A 20,331-nucleotide genomic window follows, 5' to 3' on the forward strand; every position below is an offset into this window, starting at 1 on the left:
ATCTTATATTTTATTGCAGGGTGTTCAAATCTGTTCAAAAATAACTTATAAATATGAAAAACTTACACACATACACAAATCGCACAAATACGAATTTTCAAGAACAGAGCATCAGTGAAGATGCTCGTGCAGCAAATATTCTTTTACGAATTATTTACGAAAATTTAACTATACAATTAAACTTTACATTAATGTGAAGTATAATTAATTGCAAGCATGCTAAACAAATAAAACATCTATATTTCTTGACATATTTAATGTCACTGGTGATCATATCTAATTAATTAAACCTTAAAATTATAATTTCATTAGAAGAATATGCTCATGTACAGTACATTTAATAGGCACATAAAATCTCTGAAGGGATTTTTCCTATTAGCAGGCCATCTGCTTTCCTTTCCTTGAGACACTCAAGTTTAATCTTCCTCTTCAGCAACCATCCTCTCAATAGCCGCCCAGTCTATTTTGCTGAGAGTGCTGCTAGCGCTCACAGAGAGATTGTCGAGCAAGTCAATCCCAGACCCACTAGCTCTTAAACCATCATCCTGCATGTCCAAGAGTCCAGCCAAAACCTGTGAAGTGTATGGTATAATACAACTATTTATATTTGTGGCACAAAATTTATATCATTTGTGTTACTTTCTTCATCAGCAAACGTCTCCTAAAAATTGGATTACTTACTATGTCAGATTCTGACTCCTCTAGGTCCAGCAGCCTATTCATTTCTGAAGTGGGCTCCCAGAGGTTCTCCTCTTCTTTCATTTCTCCCTGTGTCTGCTTCCTCTGGATTCCCCTCCCTACAGCAGTCCCTCCAGAAGAACCTCTATTAATTTCCCTCTTTCCCTGGAATCCAACATGCCTTCCTTTATTCTGGGTGGCTATGTGCAATTTTTTGTGGCTCTTCGTGTCAGTGACCATGCCACGTCTGGTCACCTGAGACAGACGGTCCCTTGGCAAAGAGGTAACTAATACCAAAAGAGACACAACAGAGTTTTTTTTATAAATTTACTTTCTTGGCAATTGGTGGAAAAAAAACTCACATGTAAAAATTCTACATTTACATCATTATTTTCACACACCTTTATCCAAAGTGACTTACAAGTGAGGTACAAGGTACAAGGCAAAGGCAGGGTAAGCGTAAGGAGGTCTTCCCTAAGGACCGCTACTGAAGGTAGTCCACAGCCAGGATTTGAACCCTAATCTTACCACCACTTTAATATTATGATCATACCTGGTCTGTGTAGTCCCAGTCTCCTGCGATGATCCTCTGATGGCCATCCCTGCACCTCACTAGTCCATGGACGAAGGTGAGGCTGAGTTTCTACTGACTGGAACTTAAGACTTCTTTTATTATTGGCAGATACACTGTGAGCCCCAAGAAAAAATGACTATTACTTCTATTATCTAGTCTAAATAACATTTACGTGTACAATGGACATGCAAAACAGGCTTAGCTCTAATCACTGTAGAATAATTAATAAATGATTAAGGATTGTTTACACCAGAGTACTATTATTTTTTAATGAGCACAGGCTCAGGTGACCGTTGTAGGAGATACCTGTGAGTGGTTCCAGAGGGTGGAGCAGAGGTGGACCTTATGGTTAGGGGCACTGGAGCACCTTCGGTGTGTGAAGAACTGCGTAGGATGGATGGACTAGTAGTAAAGTCACTGACCAAAGAACATGCCTCATTGGTCCTCTGGTTGTATTGCTCCAGAAGCTTGAACCTAAAAAACCCAATGCAAACAGTTACACACCTGCATGTTTCATATGCACCGATAAAGTAAAGATATAGTGTACGTACTTTTCTTTTTCTTCTCTGGTTCTCCAAATGGGCATTTGATTTGTGCTTGTTGATTTCTGCAGAAAGCAAGGGTATAACGTGAACAACACAAATGTTATATTAGAAAATATAACAAGCACTAGATCATCAGAGGCAACCATTTCTCACCACTGTTCCAGACATAGCGAAAGGTTTGCGTTCCCTCTCCCTCAGGCTCTCTCTGTGTTTCTGATAAACAGCCAGTCTTTCCCTCTGTTTCCTTCTCATCCAGATCCTCAGTTCTCGTCTCTCGTCTTCTGGAAGGACACTGGTCTGTGACACTAAGGTGCTATGCTGCTCATCCAGCCTGCTGTAAGGTCAAATTACATTTCAGCTCAGGGATAATCACAGACGTTAAGTATTCACTTCAGCAGCATATGTTTTTGTACGTACTATACCTGCTACAGTTTGCAGTCAGTTTGGAAAAATCTAGGTCTGTTGGGGACAAATATCCTTCCTTTACCAACTCATCTAAGATTTCTGCTGTATCAGATAGCCCAGTCTGACCCAGATTCTCATCCACACATCTAAGAGATTGACAGGGGGAGGGCAGAGTGAGAGGAACTCCAAATGATAATGTGTCACAAAACACTTTAGACTTCAGATTAAACTTAAGCTTACACATTAGATATTCCAGATGCACCATTTAAGTTGTCTTCCTTATCTGTGGGAGAAACACAAACAATTGACAAAAACAAATGACAATTAACAAAATTATATATATATATATATATATATATATATATATATATATATATATATATATATATATATATATATATATATATATATATATATATATATATATATATATATATATAAAAATATAAAAAGAGAGAGAGAGAGAGAGAGAGAGAGAGAGAGAAAGCAAGCATAACTATATATTAAGTATATGTGCTTCCTTTTAAATGCAGATGGAATCCAGCAGTATAACTGTGCCATACCTGGAAAATATATCAAACCTACATTGTGCAACACACTCTTTTTTAATATTCCATGAACTATTACTTTCCTTCAAAAACTATAAATGCAGCAAAATGACTAAATAAAGTGCATCTTTACTTGGAGTTATATGAAGGGAGGAATGAGCTGCTCTGTGACTGTAAGAAGATGTGGAGTAATGGAAAAGAGGCTTGATTTTTGGTGCTACATGTCCTTCTTCCTGATTTTCTTCTTCCTTTTCAGAGACATTTGGTCCAGTGAAAATGTCCGGTTGTGGTGCCCATGCTGTTACAGACAGAATATACAACTGCCATTATCAGTCTTATTGAGGTCTTTTGAACAATATTATTAGTGGTTTTACGTCATACTGTACCTTCCTGTGGGACAGATAGCCTGACGTTTTTTTTCACTGCTGTGGGACTCTTCGCATCAGATGCCAGAGCTGGGGTGAGATTTTCAATAGTGTTCACCAACTACTCACACAGGATAGAAAGATAAAGTCAAAGATAAAGTGATTTAAAATAACACCTCGTCATTACAAATATAAGCAGAATAGACACAAAAACAGCACGTGTATGTACCATCCTAGAATTGGAAAAGTCCTTCTCCAAATAGTCTGCAATCTTCTGTAATGCGGCCAGTTGGGTGTCCAGCTCTGAAAGGCGAGAGGAGAACCAGGCTGTAGAAGATGTGGAGGAAGCTCTGTGTGGTCCAACACTCTGGGTCTTTAGGGCTTGAGAGATCTTAGAGTCAAATGAATCTGCAACGTCATGTGGAATGACTTTCTCTATATCCCTATTGGACTCAGCATGGCTTAGTGAGGGAGACTCCTCTGGGATATCTATAGTAGAGTATACAACAAATATATAGATCACATTTTAACAATGGTGGTAATATGTATTACAAAAACATAACTAAATAAGATCTTCAGACCTGGGTGAATAGTAGGTTTCAGGACAGGCTGTCTAATTGCGACTGAGGGCTGTGGATCAGCAACACCAACAGCAGCAGCACTCCTAATCACAGAGGTCGCAAGAACATGAAGCTGAGCAGAAGTCGGTGAAGAAGAGTCGATGGAATCCAGTACTTCTGGACTGACAGAGGGTGGCAAATCCTGACTTAGAGCTTGATCTTCTAAATCCAAGACACTGATAAACTGACGAACTCCCAGATCCTGAGAGACAAAGATAGAACAGAGAGAAACGTATTACTGTCACCGTCAATTGCTAGACTAGCAAACTTAATATATACCTGTATAAACACATACATTCTACAGCCTAAATATTGGGAACCAATATAACTGAATGTCAGCTTTGTATTTCTGGCCTCTTACCATAACATTGTGTGGTTCCTTTGTCTCCTCTGTGTCTTGAACAGGGTGTCCATTAAAAAAATGGAAATTCCCTGAACTTTGTGCTGGATAAAGAAAACACACATACACATTTTCATTACACAAACATAATAAAAAGCAGTGTTGCCCTTGTATCTGCAGTTTCATATCAACTTACATTCAGGGTCATTATGAATCACAGAGGCAGACACAGCTTTATCCACAAGTGTCGGAGAACAAGCTAAACGAAAATAACCACAGTGTCACTTGAGATGTGAAACAGAGCTTTGAAAATCATGCACTAATACAACCCCTGTATTTTCATAAAGCCAAAAATGAGAAATTTTGAGTTATTGAGTTATTTAGTTAAATGAGTTATTTTTTCTGATTGGTTAAAAAATAAGTCAAATATTTGCTATTTGGTCACAAATTCCTCCAACAATGATTTAAACTGTGTTAAACTATTACATTATAATATTGTAAATATCCCAACTCACTTGGGTCTGTGTTGGTAAAAGCATCATGGCACTGTGGGGGTCTTTTACGTGTGGAAGCAAATACATGGAGCTCAGCTGAAGTGGACATGGCCTTGTCCAATAATCTCTGACCAGTCAGCAAAGAGCCAAAGGATCCTGGAAGTTGAAATTAAACACCAGATGAGCAGAACTGTGTTCATTATCATGTCCACTTGATTCTGTTCACAGAGTGCATTATACTGTTCATATAACATCTTAAAAATCTGTATTTCATTACAAATTTAAAGAAAATTACCACATTCAATTGAAATCAGTTTGGCTGATATGACTATCCATGAGAACATGATCAGAGCCTAGTTATTTATTTTGACAATGCAAGGATGTAGATTGAGATGTAATTGTATGTGTTTCCTGTAGTTTTTATGCGTCAAAATAATAAAACCTACTCCTTGCTGTACTGTAAATGCTGTTTGCTTCAACTTAAACTATTTCTGTAGTGCTATAAAAGAAAAACATGTTAACTAGAAACATGTTGGTTATTGTTCTTTGCCTTTTCTGACGATCCCAATCTGTTTTGGACATAAAATAAATGAATCTGCAATATGATGGTTTATATTTGTTTTAAAGGTTTGAATACTGAAGGAAGTATTTAACACTAACCAAGTTGAATGGGAATGTCCTGGCCAGGGGGATTCTGTTCTGTAGCTGCTGGCTCTTTATTTTCAGGCACATCTTTTGGCTGTGGATATATTGGCACAGAGAAGTGACGGTGAAGTAACATCTGTTCATAAACAGTACAAAACATTTCTATTATAAGAAATATTATTATTCTACCTCTTGTGCAGGGATGATGGACACATTTGGACTGAATTTGACCTCAGTTGTCCTTGTTCGTCCTGCTTTTTCCTCTCTCCTCTTCTGCCTACAAAAACATACAGTCAGTATAGTTACTAGATTAACTATTTTTCATGAAGAGAAATCCAAAAACACATAAACTAAGATTGCCTCTTGCTAGAGTTGGTGACAGCAGAAGTGAAAGCCATTCTGGTGCTTTCAATAGGTGGATCTACACGAAGCAGCTGCAGTCGAGTGTCTTCAGCATTCTGTCTTCTGATCACTGAACTTGTCAACTCCTCCATGGAGATGAGATGTGCCAAGTGGGTCGAAGGAGCTTCCAGGGGCAACATCTATGAAAAAGACTATGCATTAGTTAGAATACAAAATCAGATTCAAATTTTAAAACTTAATGTAACTATTGTTTACCATTTTTGGTCCAGACTCTATATGTAGAAGCTTAATCATAGGCGTTTGTCCCATAGGGGCTGGAATAAAAGTAGACTGGCTGGAAGAAGATGGGATGGGTACTTTAGGGAATGTGATGTGTCTGTGTGGGACAGGCTGAAAGTGCAGCAGGTGTAGGTTCTGAGTTGGCTCAGGTGTGAACAATGGTAAAACCGGAGGAAATATATTGAATTGTTGCCGCTGAGTTCTCTCTGATGTCTGAATCTGGGGATAACAGCTCCCAGAAGTTAGATAATGGGGATTATTATAAGTCCTTTGCCCTCTTGGTACTGAAGTACCACTTATTTTTTCCTCCTCTACCCTTGATGAGGCACCTTGATGATTGTGTTTAGGTTTGTAATGATGGGATTCCAGAGTTGCAGGATTTTGTGTGTGCAGCATCCGAGGACCTTGGAGCACGGGACCATGTGGGGCACTTTGCTGAGGCAATGGAGGACGATCAAGCTGAAGTAATTTAAGGCCCAAGAGCTGAGGAGCAGAGTTATTTTGCATACTACTACTTAAAGGCAGAACTACAGGGGCAGTGGGAATAGCATGACTGTTGGTAGTGGTCAGAAGCCCCTGGGAGGATGGGATCATCTTCCTGCTCTCTCTAAACTGGATTTCTGGTGATTCGGCCTGGACAGAGAGTGGCTGCATATCCTGAACACAAGAGAAACTGTATTTAGCTTGGTTTCCCTGTGTAAGTATTGTTTATACAGAAAAGAAGAAGGTCACAGATTAACACGACATTTGATCAATACCTGACAATTTACACCTTCAGCACTTTCAGTGGGGTGTAGCTTTCTGGAGGTGTGATGCTGGACACCTGTTGAAGAGGTTTTCTCTGATACAGCAGGCTGGTCAGCAAACATACACACATCCTTACTGAACTGAGGATTGCTGTTTCCTGAACTTGGGACACATCCTTGTGTCTGAGTTGTAACAGAGATGGTGGTTTGACCTGGTAACACTTTTGGTTGAGGGATAAACCTGGTAGCATACGATGAAGGCACATTGGGATTTGAGGAGTTCGTGTTAGATTGGGCCAAGGAAGACCTTTGCTGGGCAAACTGCAGATTGGAAAACGAAGCTCCCAAAACATCCATCAGGCTCATATAGTTGATATGCTGCAACAAACAAAATTATTTGGGATACTCTGAGAGTCAATCTTAAAAGTGAAGATCAAACCTTTAATTTAGACAAGCGTGTTCTCACCTGAACCAATCTAAATAAGTCTTCACCAAGACGCTGTTGCATTTGTGGAGTCTCAGTGGGTAATGGCTGATTGGGAGCTGTAGAAACATCAGTAGCTGCACCAGCAGGAGAGCTCTGTGAATGGATATTTGGAGGATCTGCAGGTGTGTTGGGGAGTAACACTCCAGTAGAATGAGAAAGATCTGCATGAACTGAGGCCTCAGGCTGGGGAGAAGAAAGAGCTTGGAGCTCTGGGTGTGGAGAGGCTTGTAGGCTTCTAGCATGTCTGTGGTTAAAACAACCAAACAAGCAATTTTAATATCCAGTTTCATTGTGCTAGGGTTCACAACCTAAATGTTAATATATACATAACTCACCTGGGATTATGTTTTAATAATAATAATACAGTTAACATTAGATGACATAATTTACTTAATCTCTAAAGGCTTTATGCAACAATAAACAAGCTTTGCTATAACTCTGGCAAAAATGTATTGTTGTGATGGTTCTCCCTGGAGAAAAACATTTATGCCTTCATGGTAAATAAATAATTTTTAAATTCAAAACTTACTGAGAGATGGAACTTGGCATGTCTTCATCATTTTCTGAATAGTCTAGATCTGCAAGCTTTAAGCTCTATAAAAAATACAAATTAAAGTTATTAGTGTCTTGACAACCTTCACAATATCTACTGTATTGATACTGGTTATCATTAGTTATCAAACGGCCATAAATACCGTTTCAGGTGTGCAGATGTTTCCATGGGAAACAGAGGACGAAACATCCAATCCCTCACTGTCAGTACTTTTTCCTAAAAATATCAAACACATAAATAAATATTCACACATTATAAATGCACAGTATCTAATATAACATAGTAAAATACCTTCTTTTTCAGGTGTAACATCTAAATCATCAAGAGACAGTCGTTGTGAATGTGTTTGTCTCATCTGAGCATCAAAAGCTAGTTGATCTGGGTTACTTGGAAGATGTGTCCAAAGTTTCGGTAGTTCATCTGTATGAGAACCACTGCAGGCAAAAAAATAAATATAGAAATACAGTACATTGGTCATACAGTACATCAAGTTACATGAGAAGAAACTGCCCACTGACACAAACACCAAGGCATCCAGTTAACTTTATGATGAAGCAAACAGATTGCACTGATGATACAAAATGGTGCAAGTCTTTGTGAATAAAACATGAGGCACTCACATGGACAGTTCCCCTTGTTGCAGGGTGATGGGACCAGGGATGGGAGTGTTGGCTGACCCTGGGTAGCCTGTATCCACACTGCTCTCTCTCTCTACATTCCTGTTCACCACAGGTTGCAGCACAGGTGATACAGTCCACTGTGTTTCTGGAACTTGGATGTGAGTGCTGTGGCGGTCAGTCCCGAGAAGAGCAGTGTACCTGCACTCTAGCAAACTGAGGGAAGTGAGAATAGCAGGTGCTGAGGCTTTGACTCGAATCACCACTCCTTCATTAGTTTTAACTCCAACCCCTTCTCCCCTCTCTTTCTTCCTTTTGCCATGATGTCCAAGTAGCACCCTCCTTTCAGACCAGCGTACCATCCATTCCAGCAGTCTGCCCAACTCTGGAAACTGAGCCTCTAATTTAGGATCCAGACCCTGCTGCAGCTCCATCACAGCTTCCACCGAAGTTAGGGAGCCAAACATCCTGTTCTCTGTTGGCTTCCCCATGGCAAAGGCACTTTGAATAGGGCCAGAACCATAGTTCCCCCCCTTTATTCTCTGGGCTGTAGACACATTGTTTTGTTGTGGGAGGCCAAATAAACCATTTTGCCTGGCAGTTCTCAGTCCGGGAAGAGAGCTGGCTGAAAGGCTGTTTTTAGATACAGGGGCTTCGCTCCAGACGGAGGAAGTCAGCGGTTCAGGTGTTGTCTCTTGTTTAATAGGCTTGTAACAGCACCCTGCTCTGAACACTGGAGGGTCATTACTGCAGTGTTTTCTCCCTGGATGGGACCCATCTCTTTGACGACGATGAACAGTTGTAAGTACATCAAAAGTGAGAGAATGCAACTCTCTCTCCCTCAGCTGGGAGGAGTAGCTTTTCAACAAAGGAAGTTCGCTGCTTGAGTCACCTACATCAACACCATCCTTTTCTAGCACATAGCTGAGGAAGAGTTCCAGAAAGTTTAAATACTCTTCATCTTCCAACTCAAACTCCCAGGTGCCAACTACTGGTAGGGAGGGCTGCTCATTTCCTTTGGAATCACCTGGGTGAGTCTTGTGCTGAGTGACGCTGTCAGGTTTAACAGCTGTCTTCTTTGCATGTTTTCTGTTGTTTACTTTTTTGGACTTTTTACTAAAAAAGAAAAACCGCAGAACAGAATAAAGCACAGCAAACATATATGATACCTCAGAATAATGGTAATGCTACGATGATACGCTGGCTACCTGATCATAGGCCTGCAGTGCTGTTCAAGGGAGATAGCTTCACTGTCTCCATCGCTGCACAGTGGAGGTAACCCACAATCGGTTAAAGTGCTGGTGCTCACACTTGTACCCAGGGAAAGTTGCTTAAGCATGGCCATCCCATTTTTGCTTCCCCGGTCCTCCTCTTCTTCCTCCTTCTCCCAAATATGGAGCACAAGAGGGGCCAGGTGCCTCTGCAAACGCCCAAGATGTTTTCTCCTCTGCCTCCGTTTGTCTTGAATCAGAATCATCATCACCTCCTCTTTTTCTCCTTCTAAATAAAAGACAGAATAACATATTGATAAAGTGACATTTACTAATACTTCAAATATGTTTAGAAAGTCATGGGTAATGGATAATTAAGTGCATTTGTGTATCACCTTTAAAAACATTAAAGTTGTTTAAAGGCTAACTGATAAAAATGAATTTGAACTGGTAAGTTTCTGCTCCTCAGCAGGTCATTCCAGAGCATGCTTTTTAAGACCAAAGGCACAAGGTCCTCTTAAAGATAATAATACTGTATAATCAAAATATCTTATCCTAAAGCCCTTTACTTGTGTCAGTACACAAAATGTTGTAAATGAGTATTCTAAAATACAACTAGCACTGTAAGACTCTAAGTAAACACATTGTCTTTGGGGCAGTTGCAAACAGACTGTTCACATATTTTTATAGATTCTGCTAGTTAAGAAAAACAAAAAATATATACATATATAAATGTAGCCACCAGGTAACAAAAGTAAAGAATCCAAAACACATTTTTAAGTGCATAGTATTTCAAAGTAACTCATTAATGAGCAGAGGTGTTCATACCAAGTACATTGCATTGCCTGAGTTTCTGCAGCAATGAGTTATACTTTTCTCTCAGTGAGACTCTCACAGACTCTTCCTCCTCCAGAAAGGCTTGTACCAGTGTGTCTGCCACCTAAGAACAAGTAAGAACGAGAAATTTGATTTCTTAGGTCAGCTCGTTTTACTTTAATAAATACTGTCTACATAAGAACAAGAAAACCATTTCACCAGAGAGACTGGAGGTAGTTCAGACACAAGGCTGAGCAGTAGGTCCTGGAGGATTTCTTCCGCATTGAGGAAGCGAGAGAAAGGCAGAAAACGGCAGGCCCAGTGGAGAGCATCAACACAAGTAGATATCGCTTCTGAATCACTAGGAATCTAAGAAACACAAATACACACACATACTCACTGGGTGTCTATAGTTGAGAATATTTATACATGAACATGGCACACTTTAACACAAACAATAATAATACCTGTTCATCTCTGCCTTTCTGTTTAGCAACCTGGTATTTCCTGCAGGTAATAGAGAGTTGGTCCCTCACATGTAGCATCCAGCATAGACCACACAGCTCCCTGAAACAGACTAGTGACATAAATATAGTGTGTGAGTATAGTGATACTAGATTATTTATTAGAATATCTACAGATCTAATGGTACATACTAATGGTCTGAATGGTATCAGGATCAAGGTGACCATCTTTATTAGGTCCTCGTCTGAAGAATCCACTGTGAGTGACAAATTTCATCAGGCCCTCTGGGAAAGCTTTTTCTTCTTCTGCAGCTGATGGATAGGGGTACTTCTTCTTGATCTGAAAACAAAATCATTTAGACTTTTGCACTTTTAACTTTTAACATATGTATTTACTACTGAACACACTAAGCGACCTTAAATTCTCTAAATCATCTTCTTAAAACAACCTAAATAAACTCTAAGCCCTGTCAAATACCTTGTAGAGTAGGTGTCTGGCACGACGCAGATGGCTGATGTACCACTGTGCAGCAGGATGGCAACAGTGAGCGCATCTCAGAAGTAAAAGTAATCTCTGGAGAACCCCAGACACTTTGTGACGTGATATAACTTCTGCAAACTGCCCTGGTGTCCGTACTGGGTCCTAAGAATAAGACACAAACAACATTTTGTCTGGTTATAGAATTTGTAAGTTAACACAGGTAAGTGTTCATTCCACTATTTCATGTACCTGGGTGTTGGGGGAAGGCTGAGGACAATATAGAGGAGGAGAAGGCAGATACAGTCCACTGGGCACCAACACAGTCAAGCAAGAACACAAGTCTTTGACTGTGTCCAGCAAGGAAGACAAGGGGGAAGACATAACATTCACTCTAGCCATGACTGAAGCTTTCAGAATCTCCTGTATGGAAACCTGTAACAAGTCCAAGTCTTCTCCTTCCAAAGGGTCTGGAAAAAGGATAAAAAGCACATGTAGATTAAAATACAAGACTTTATGACTGTAGCAGTCTTTTTATCATCATGGGAAATGGATAATTAAGGTCTCACACCTGTAAAGCTCTTGTCTTCATCCTTGTCTCTGTGGTCATGGGAGTCAAACATATTGCCAAGATGACACTCTAACTCAGACTGAAAAATTCTTTCTGGTTCTAGACCTCTTGGCAGGTGGAGCTCTCTCCTCTTGAGCCTGTCGCAAAAGATGTCACTGACATGTCAAGCACACAAAGATGAAAGTTTGAAATAATATTTTCAAGCACTGAGAACATGAACCGAAAACCCGTATTCTCTCTGATAATATGCTTTCACACTGACCGAGTAAAGTCAAAGTAGTCAGTGCAGTAGATTGTATAGGCCAGGCTCAGAGACACTGCTGTCTTCCAGTCCCTAAGATGGTAAGCCAGCCACACAGTCTCAGGAAGCAGACCTCCTAGGAGGAGCAGGTCCTGGGCATATTCCACAGTCCATACCTCTGACAGATGCTGTTGTCGAATTGCCCTAGATACCTGCTGTTGACTTAGTGGCACCAAGCGCCCAACACTAGGGGCTAAGAAAGGACATATTACCAAATGATCAATATTAAAAAAGAAATACTGAAACTCATCAACAATTCTTGGAAACACACCATGAGGTAAATGTAGTGGGGGCAGAACAGCCACATTATGAGGAGGCAGGATGTAGAGAGGCTGATTCGTGAAGTAGGAGGCCATGAATCTCCCCAAGGTCTGAATCACTGCACAGGCTGCATCACTGTGAAGATCTATCAGGAGCCACGGGCAAGGAACGGAGTCTGCAGAAATACATAAAGGCAAGGACAATAAGTATGTCTTACTTTCCCAATCAGGTACTCTGTGAGGTTGTATTATGTAATCACTAGGAAATAATTGTAGATGTTTTCAATATCAATATCAAATTCAGATAATTTTAGTATTTTTTCTATAAATCATCAGGGTTAAGGTTTTCCCTATAAAGTGAATAACGTGAAAACTCTCTCAAAGAAAAAAGGGGAATGGTCGACCATGGCTGACCTGTTATGCAGGTCATGTTGTTCTTCTGATCTCTAGTTCTATGGAGTAATAAGTAGGCCATGTTGTCTCCCAACTCCTGTGCTTCCCTCAAACGGTACTCGGACAACAGGCTGTATAGAAGTGCCAGACAAAGTCGTGTCTGCTGGAAGACACTACGATCACAACCTGACAGAAAGACAGATGACAATGACCATTTTAGACTGAATGTGAACACATGGAATTATTTCATGGCAAATCAGAAGTAATGGTTCTTACTTTTGTTAGTCTCTTCACAGATTTGTGACCACCATGCGTCAGAACTTTTTGGATACAAGCCACATAGGAAAAGATGTTCACCTGAGGAGTGCACAGTGAAATGCTAAATAACAGTAATGATTTAGACACAGCTATTGCTCAAACTGAACCACTCTGAAAAACTACCATATTCCCAAGCCACTAGGACAGATTTTTGGCACAACCTATAGCATATGCAATAATTACAGTTAGATAAACAGCACATCTGTTTCAGACCTGGGTAACTTAACAATGTAGGGCCGTCTTCCAGCCTTTCTCCTGTAGTCTGCAGAGCAGTTTGGATCTGGGACATGATGACAGACAAACGTTGCTGTTCCTCCTCATAGCCATCACAGCCTTTGAAGACTTTGAGTTTTTCCATATACTGCTGGCTGAGCTTGTACACCCATTGCCACACTCCAAATAATCTGGCCAAAAATAAAATCACTAATGTTTTTTGATAACAACACAACTAACAACTAAAACATGACATGCAATGAGCAAAACAACAAATTTCTGACTAGTTGCTCATAATTACTGAAGTCTACCTGCTCGATGGTCGTTGGGGGAGAGGTTGTGCCTGATGTAATGAGCTGAGTTTATCTTCCTTTTCATTCTGTAGGAGAGGCACATAGTGCACATCTGAAGACCAGGAGTGTGGAGGCTGGGAAAGAGATTCCTTCTCTGCAGAAGACCAGAGAGTTCTTTGTTGAAAGGTGTATGTGTGGTCAAGAGAATCAGAGACCAGCTGCAAAATAAACAGGGCTGTGGACAGAGTTTGAGATGATAACTCATGGTAACCAGTCTGGTAGGACTCAGGCAGAGGGGACAGAATCAGGTGTACAAGCCTTTTGCAGAAGTCCACCATCATCCCCAGGCAGCGTGGTCCATCTGAGTGAGCGCTATCCCATGAAAGAAAAGTTAGAAGGGCTTTGAGAAGGTGCAGGAGGCAGGGAGAAACTGAGGTATTCTTTTTTCCTGTGTGGGCCATGGGGATCGGGATCAAATGAAGTAAGGCAGCAAACTGCACCACAAAGTAGAGGGTCTGCTTCATCAGGTGGGTTCTGTGTTCCACAGTATTTCCTAGAGACATGCCAAATGCCCAGGCTGTTAACAGCTTAGTTTGAATTTTCCCCACTTCACAATGAAGAAGATAAGTCTTCCTCTCTGTTTCAACAAAGTCCTTTTCATTATCTGGGCTAGAAATAAGTCTAGTGTCGGTGTGTGTGTCCAGGGCATGGAACGTGTCAAACATTGAGGCAAACTCAAGACGACCATCACCCTCCACGTGAGAACCAGGAGGAGGTCCATCTAAATCAGAGTCATCCTCAAAGAAAGTCTAGGAGACAGAAAAAGTAAACAGCAGGTCAAAAAAAGCTTACAAACCTACTGCATTAGAGTAATTATTTTCACTGATAGATATAACATTTCTCCAACTTAAATCATATTTACTTATTTTTATTTATTCAATTTCACCAACCTGTACTTTTTCAAGAAGCTCCTTGGTGCCACCCAGTGTGCCCTGGTCCTGCAGAAAAAGGGGCAGAATAGATCCATCTGTGGCTGCTGTCATGACAGAGTCTGTTGTGTTGGGCCCACATGTAATAGTCGGGTTGAACATCTCAAGGCTGCTGTCAAGATTCAGGCCAGATACGGACTCCAACCATGCCTTCACATTAATCTGAAAGAAAATAAAGAAAGAAACCATGTTGAGAAGACTCACCCTGTAAAAATGACATACAACAGCTGAGGCTGAGTAAGATCCCCATTCCAACTTCTAGATTCCCCAGTTCATCACCTGTGATTTATCCAGTATCTGGCAGGACTTTTTAAGGTCTTTCCTTGCATCTTTTAGAAGTGATTTCAGCCTTTCAGTGGGAGAAAGCTTGTCTAGTACTCTCATAACTGTTGCCATGTAGCCATCAGACACAATAAGATATAATAGACGTGGATGCCAGGTCACAGAATATCGCTGCCTCAGAACATCCCGCACAGACAAGCTAGAACTTGACAGTGAGGCCTCCCCTTTCGCTACTGACAATGTTGGCCTGCAGAGACAAAGTATAGTTGATCACAGATAGAAAAAGACACGAAAAATCTTTATAGTAAGGCTTAATATTCCACACTGAATTTATACTTTATTCATGCTTAATATAAATGAATAAGAGAAAGGAAATGACTTCACCTGACAGGTAAGATAAAAATAATAATTAACACAAACAAACCATTAACTTGTAAAAAAAACACATAACTGAATAACAAAATATAATTATATGTATACCGGTAAGTGACAAGAGGATGCAGAGGTAGGAAGTGTGCAGGTCCAAAGTCAATATTGCAACCAGTGGTTGTTAGAGTGAGAAGTCCCCCAAGGCGAGCTAGCATAAGAAGGGAGCCTCTCTTGAGAACACAAGCCAGGAAAAGGCTGTCAGGTGACCAGCTCACACTACCCACCCAGTAGGACCTATACACATATCCACAATTAGCGACATTTCAGTGAAAGACGTTCACTAGTAATATTAAAACAGTTAAACCAAACAATAAGTTGACCACCAAGTTAAACTTCTCATTGGATGACTACAGTGTCATACTGTACCTTACATATTTAGAGGGGATTCCCATTCTCTTACTTCCACACCCTCCAAGGCCACTTGATACCGATACAAAATTCAGTGTGCTTACAAAGAGGACCTGTGTAGCCTGGTTTATAAAAAAAACAAGAAATGCAATTATTGATTTGACCTACAGCAGGACAGTGTGGGAACATACAATAGTGTAAAAATAAGAAATAAGTGAGGCCATATGCTCACCTTTGGCTGCCTCTGGTTTAAGACTATGGCTAACAGTCTACCATCTGGAGAGAAGGCGGGCACCAGGGCCCCTCTAGACTTCACTGGTTGGCAAGGAGGAGTAAGGCGAGACATGGGGTATGTCTTGGAAGCCCACTGCACACTGTACCCCACAGAACTAGAGAGAGAAATGTGTACTTTTTATTACCATCATACCAAATGAGAGTTCTAACTCTTACAAAGGCCTACTCCCTCACCCCTCTCTAACGTGGCCCTCTTCCCACTGGATCTTCAGACAGGTGATAATCAGCTTCTTCCCAGATGTGAAAACAAAGGCTGATAAGCAGGCATCACCCACACTCTAAGAGAATTTGGAGAAAAACAGGACATATGTTTTGTAGAAAATTAAAATAGACTACCAGTCTGTACAACTGTGCCACAGACTGAAACATCACACAATCATGTATTATTATAATGTGTTCAAACCTCTGTCCTAATAAAGAGGGTATGGTAAGATGCTTCTTTGTCTTTTGAAGAAGGAAGAATGGTTTCTTCAAGGGGCTGTATATGTGCCCAGCGTCCCTTGACTATTCCATCTCGCACTCCCATCAAATACCTGGAATCCATACACTCCCACAGGAACACTTGCCCTGTTTTGACTACCAGGAGCACACGCCTTCCGTCCCCCGACACCTGGAGGGACAACTGTGTTGCATTTCCTGTGAAAAGACACATACAACCTTAATTTAAGATTTAATAATAATGTGAAATGCACACAACACAAACACTTATAATCAGGGTTATGTGTGTTTACCCACAATCTGCAGCAATTGTAATATCCAAGATACAATATGAAAGCAATGTACGCCACTTAGACTGTTGTGTTTATACAGTACACACCTTGAACAGCAGTAATTATTTTAACTACATCTGGGGCTGCTGCAGCAGTCTTCAACAAGTCTTTATCCCTGTTCCACAAAAAGAGTTCTCCAGAGACCAAAAGCCCACAAAGCCACAAACCTAAAAAAAAGCAAAAGTATTTATTCTCAGTGATTTACTTTCAGAGTTAATAGGAGACAAGAGTTTTACTTTGACTTTATAAATTACACTCACCATTGTGGGATGAGACCATGGTCACCACACTGTTAAGCAAAGGATGGAGTTTTGGGGTCCTCTTTTTGGTGTGACCAGACACCATGTTGATCTCACTGATCCGTTTGTCATCTAACAGGAACACAGACTCCTTCTCCTGAAGAGTGACAATACAAAGGTTCACTGTTATTTCCTTCTGACAAAATGATAGAAAAGTTATAGTGCCGCGGGATAAAATGCTTTTTTCTTAACACTCTCCTCACCTGTCCAAGCCAACAGAATCGCGGCCACGGCTTCTTCCTTTTGATGCTGGATGACAAAACAACCTCCAACTTCAGCTCCATGTTTAAAACGACAGCATCAGCTGTTCTTGAACATTCATCCAGGTTCATCCAAATTAACGGAGCCCACTGGACAATCAGACCACATGAATGTACAGGTTAGCTAGCAAACAACTGGTTTATCGCAATGTAAATCTGATTATCACATCATGTTATCTTGTTAAAAATATTATCGAATAAATCATTTCAAGCGACACATATTGCTTGACAACATGTTCCACTGTCACCTATTGTTTCAACTAACATAAAAAATCACCACGGTTAACTGGCTACGCTAGTTAGCAATAACCGTAAACTAGCTTTAGCCACCTAGCTAACCAATGCGTCCGACAAAAGCAAAGCATGCATAATTCAGTTGCACTAGCTATACTGGCATAATATTCTCACGGCATGTATGTATGAAAATGTTATCAAGTGTGGTATTACATGTTAAAGCTTCGCTAATTGTGAAATATTTCGAAACTCCCTCCGCTTCTGTAGCTAGATTTATTTCCCATGATCCTCTTGGAGGAAGCTTCAACGCGTTGCCGTGGGAACGCAGATGTTTCCGGCGCCTTATGGAAAATGGTGGAAATATAATAAATAATATTTATTTATCATCTTTATTTAAGTTTTAACTCTATAATCCATGACCTGCGACAAGAATCCTCACATTTATTTAAATCATGTAAACCGCATGGATTACTGTCTCCTAAATAGAGCAAAACATGTTTTCCAACTAACTTAGAGATGATATTGTGCATTTTATAATATGATTTAATACAACACGACTTTATAAAAATACAGTGTTGGCTGTACCTGTTAATAGTGACCAACAAAAGCACAACAAAGGCAGTTGGGTTACATAAAATTATATTTGCTAATTGGCTTTTCAAATTCACAATGCTTTAACATAATAATAATTTTTTTTTTTTTTTTTTTTTATGTTAGGCCTTTTTCAGTTTCATTAGTTTAATAAGTTTCACACAACAATATGTAGTGACCAGCACATAAACTCTTGTGCAGGTACTCTTTTGCCAGCAGATGGCAACATACTACAGCACCAGTCCCTGCTAAGTACTGGACATTTTAATTTTACAGCTGAGTGCACATGAAAGTCAGTTCAAACGGAGGTGTAGAGATCACAACAGCAGACAAATCAAGACGTGTCTCTGAGCTGCGGCAGATATCTCTGCACAAGGTCAATTTTCTCAGAGGAACATGCAAATCTATTAAGTATCTGAATGTTTGCGTGCAGTAAGTGCCCTCCTTCCCTGCTAACATGCTCTAGGTTGTGTGAACCCTTAAGCACTAGGCCTGTTATTGGCTTATTACCGAGAGTTATTAGGTTTGCCCTCCGGCCCCTGCTGGTATTTAATTACCCTTGCACTCTCTCCCTTTCATAATGATGGAAATGATGGCAGACATTGCCAATAGGTGAAAGTGGAGACTTTACCAGACCTTAATTGGTTAATTTGCCTCTGCCTGCCAGGCACAGATGGAGCTCTTTATTACTGTCACTGCCAGGATCATTCTGGTCTGATGAGGAATGTCTTAAGAGGCAGAGCTTGAAAGGATCTGAGGCCATGAGGACCAAAACAAAATGATAATAATCAGGATGAGAGTAGGTCAAGAAACAGACCATTATAGACTTGGCGCATTTGTAATGTAAGCATTTTTGTCACTAATTTGTTATGTTGTTTCCATAGTGCCCAGGCTGCTATAATAATATTACAATTAAAGTGGCCCTTTAGTGTGGTTTTATTGTGTGTCTTTGTATATATATGTTTAAATGTTTAACGCATGTTTGTCTTGCACAGTATTCACATAGCGACTGCATCCTCTGTGGTTGCATTAACTCAGCAAAGAATGATTATACACATGCAGTGTTCCTGCACAAATCGTGTTTCAACTTATTAATCGAAAATCATATCACACATGCAGGTTAAGCTGAAAGAGAGGTAAATCCCCATATTACAGAAACATAGTAATACAGTATGTGGAGTCAGTCTTCTCTGTAATTACTCTGCATGTTTATGTTGGCATTCCTGCACTTAAGGTGCTCGCTGTTGGATAAGGATTTCAAGATGATCCTCTTGCAAACTGAACAAATACTAAATGTGAAATCTGAAGATTTAAACATGTGTTTAACCACATAGGATTAGCATTATGTTAGCACAAGGGTTATATGGCAATAGTGGACTGCTTTTATTTTCAATAAACGGTGGAACCGTCACAACAGCGTGTGATTAACTGGAGAACAATTTCCCATCTACATCGTCACTGTTCAATGTGGGAACATCAGTTGGCATGGTAACCTCATTTGCCATCTGCAGGTTTCATTCATACTGAAAAATGACACTCTGACACAGCTGTCAAGAAACAATTCAATATTCTTTCTCACAGCGGCAGTGGGTTGGAGCATGTCTGCTGCAAGTGTCAGTGCTTGCTGTGCACTTGTTTGTCTTTCTCAGCGTCACCTTCCTTTGGTTTCCATCACCACATGTCTGAAAGAATGTTTAAGAAGAGTGATCAGTGTGTAGAGTGCAGGACCCAGCAAATAGGGCGTGTGCTTGGGTGTTGTTGCACTCATTCATGTATGAAAGATGTGAAGTCACGGATGCAAAATTTGAGGGTAACACTTTCTTCACTTCGCTGTTTTGCTTATTTGCTCTTTTCCAGAGAGTCAGATACCACTTTTTGGTATAGAGGAATAATACACACATTACCAGTAGTATTAAAGCTTCTTCGTGTCACAGTGAATTAAGCCACAAATTATTTTTTTATTTTACACCTGTACTTATTTTCTGTGGCACGTGAAGGTGTCTTCAGTGACAAAAAAAGGACTATTTTGTATGACAGCACTTGCACACTAGGCACATTGGCTTGTGCACACACTCACATACACCCACATGAATGCACAGGTACATTTACCTCTCTTCTATAATGCAGTCACCTCATGCTGTGATGCCATTAGACTTACGACGTGTTCATTTTGGCAGCCACAAGAAACTATTATTAGATTTAAGCTAGGTGCCTAGTCAAGCACAGACTGTCATTTCTATCTGAATACGTAACACACC

The 20,331-nt window shown here is 40.3% G+C and overlaps 1 protein-coding gene across 1 annotated transcript; it reads right to left on the reverse strand.

Moving 5' to 3' along the window:
• Positions 1–20: 20 nt before the first annotated feature.
• cplane1 (ciliogenesis and planar polarity effector 1) lies at positions 21–17,769 on the reverse strand. The gene is made up of 50 exons (XM_026356203.1): positions 17,696–17,769; positions 17,192–17,338; positions 16,950–17,085; positions 16,737–16,856; positions 16,323–16,555; positions 16,094–16,197; positions 15,858–16,014; positions 15,644–15,747; positions 15,329–15,511; positions 14,846–15,095; positions 14,528–14,728; positions 13,596–14,386; positions 13,285–13,475; positions 13,030–13,110; positions 12,775–12,939; positions 12,372–12,536; positions 12,062–12,293; positions 11,800–11,936; positions 11,481–11,698; positions 11,229–11,393; positions 10,943–11,090; positions 10,754–10,863; positions 10,506–10,655; positions 10,299–10,410; positions 9,468–9,759; positions 8,263–9,375; positions 7,934–8,076; positions 7,785–7,858; positions 7,619–7,683; positions 7,069–7,333; positions 6,615–6,980; positions 5,833–6,513; positions 5,575–5,756; positions 5,404–5,491; positions 5,230–5,308; positions 4,591–4,725; positions 4,272–4,334; positions 4,097–4,179; positions 3,697–3,937; positions 3,345–3,604; positions 3,137–3,236; positions 2,884–3,048; positions 2,443–2,485; positions 2,220–2,348; positions 1,951–2,131; positions 1,804–1,859; positions 1,559–1,726; positions 1,232–1,365; positions 682–965; positions 21–572 (listed from the first exon to the last, which is right to left on the reverse strand). Exons 2-50 carry the CDS (start codon positions 17,318–17,320, stop codon positions 417–419), a joined length of 9,828 nt encoding a protein of 3,275 aa, XP_026211988.1. The 5' UTR covers positions 17,321–17,338; positions 17,696–17,769; the 3' UTR covers positions 21–416.
• Positions 17,770–20,331: the final 2,562 nt, after the last annotated feature.

The sequence above is a fragment of the Anabas testudineus genome, chromosome 12 (assembly GCF_900324465.2).
Source record: "Anabas testudineus chromosome 12, fAnaTes1.2, whole genome shotgun sequence".
In the NCBI taxonomy this organism is placed as follows: domain Eukaryota; kingdom Metazoa; phylum Chordata; class Actinopteri; order Anabantiformes; family Anabantidae; genus Anabas; species Anabas testudineus.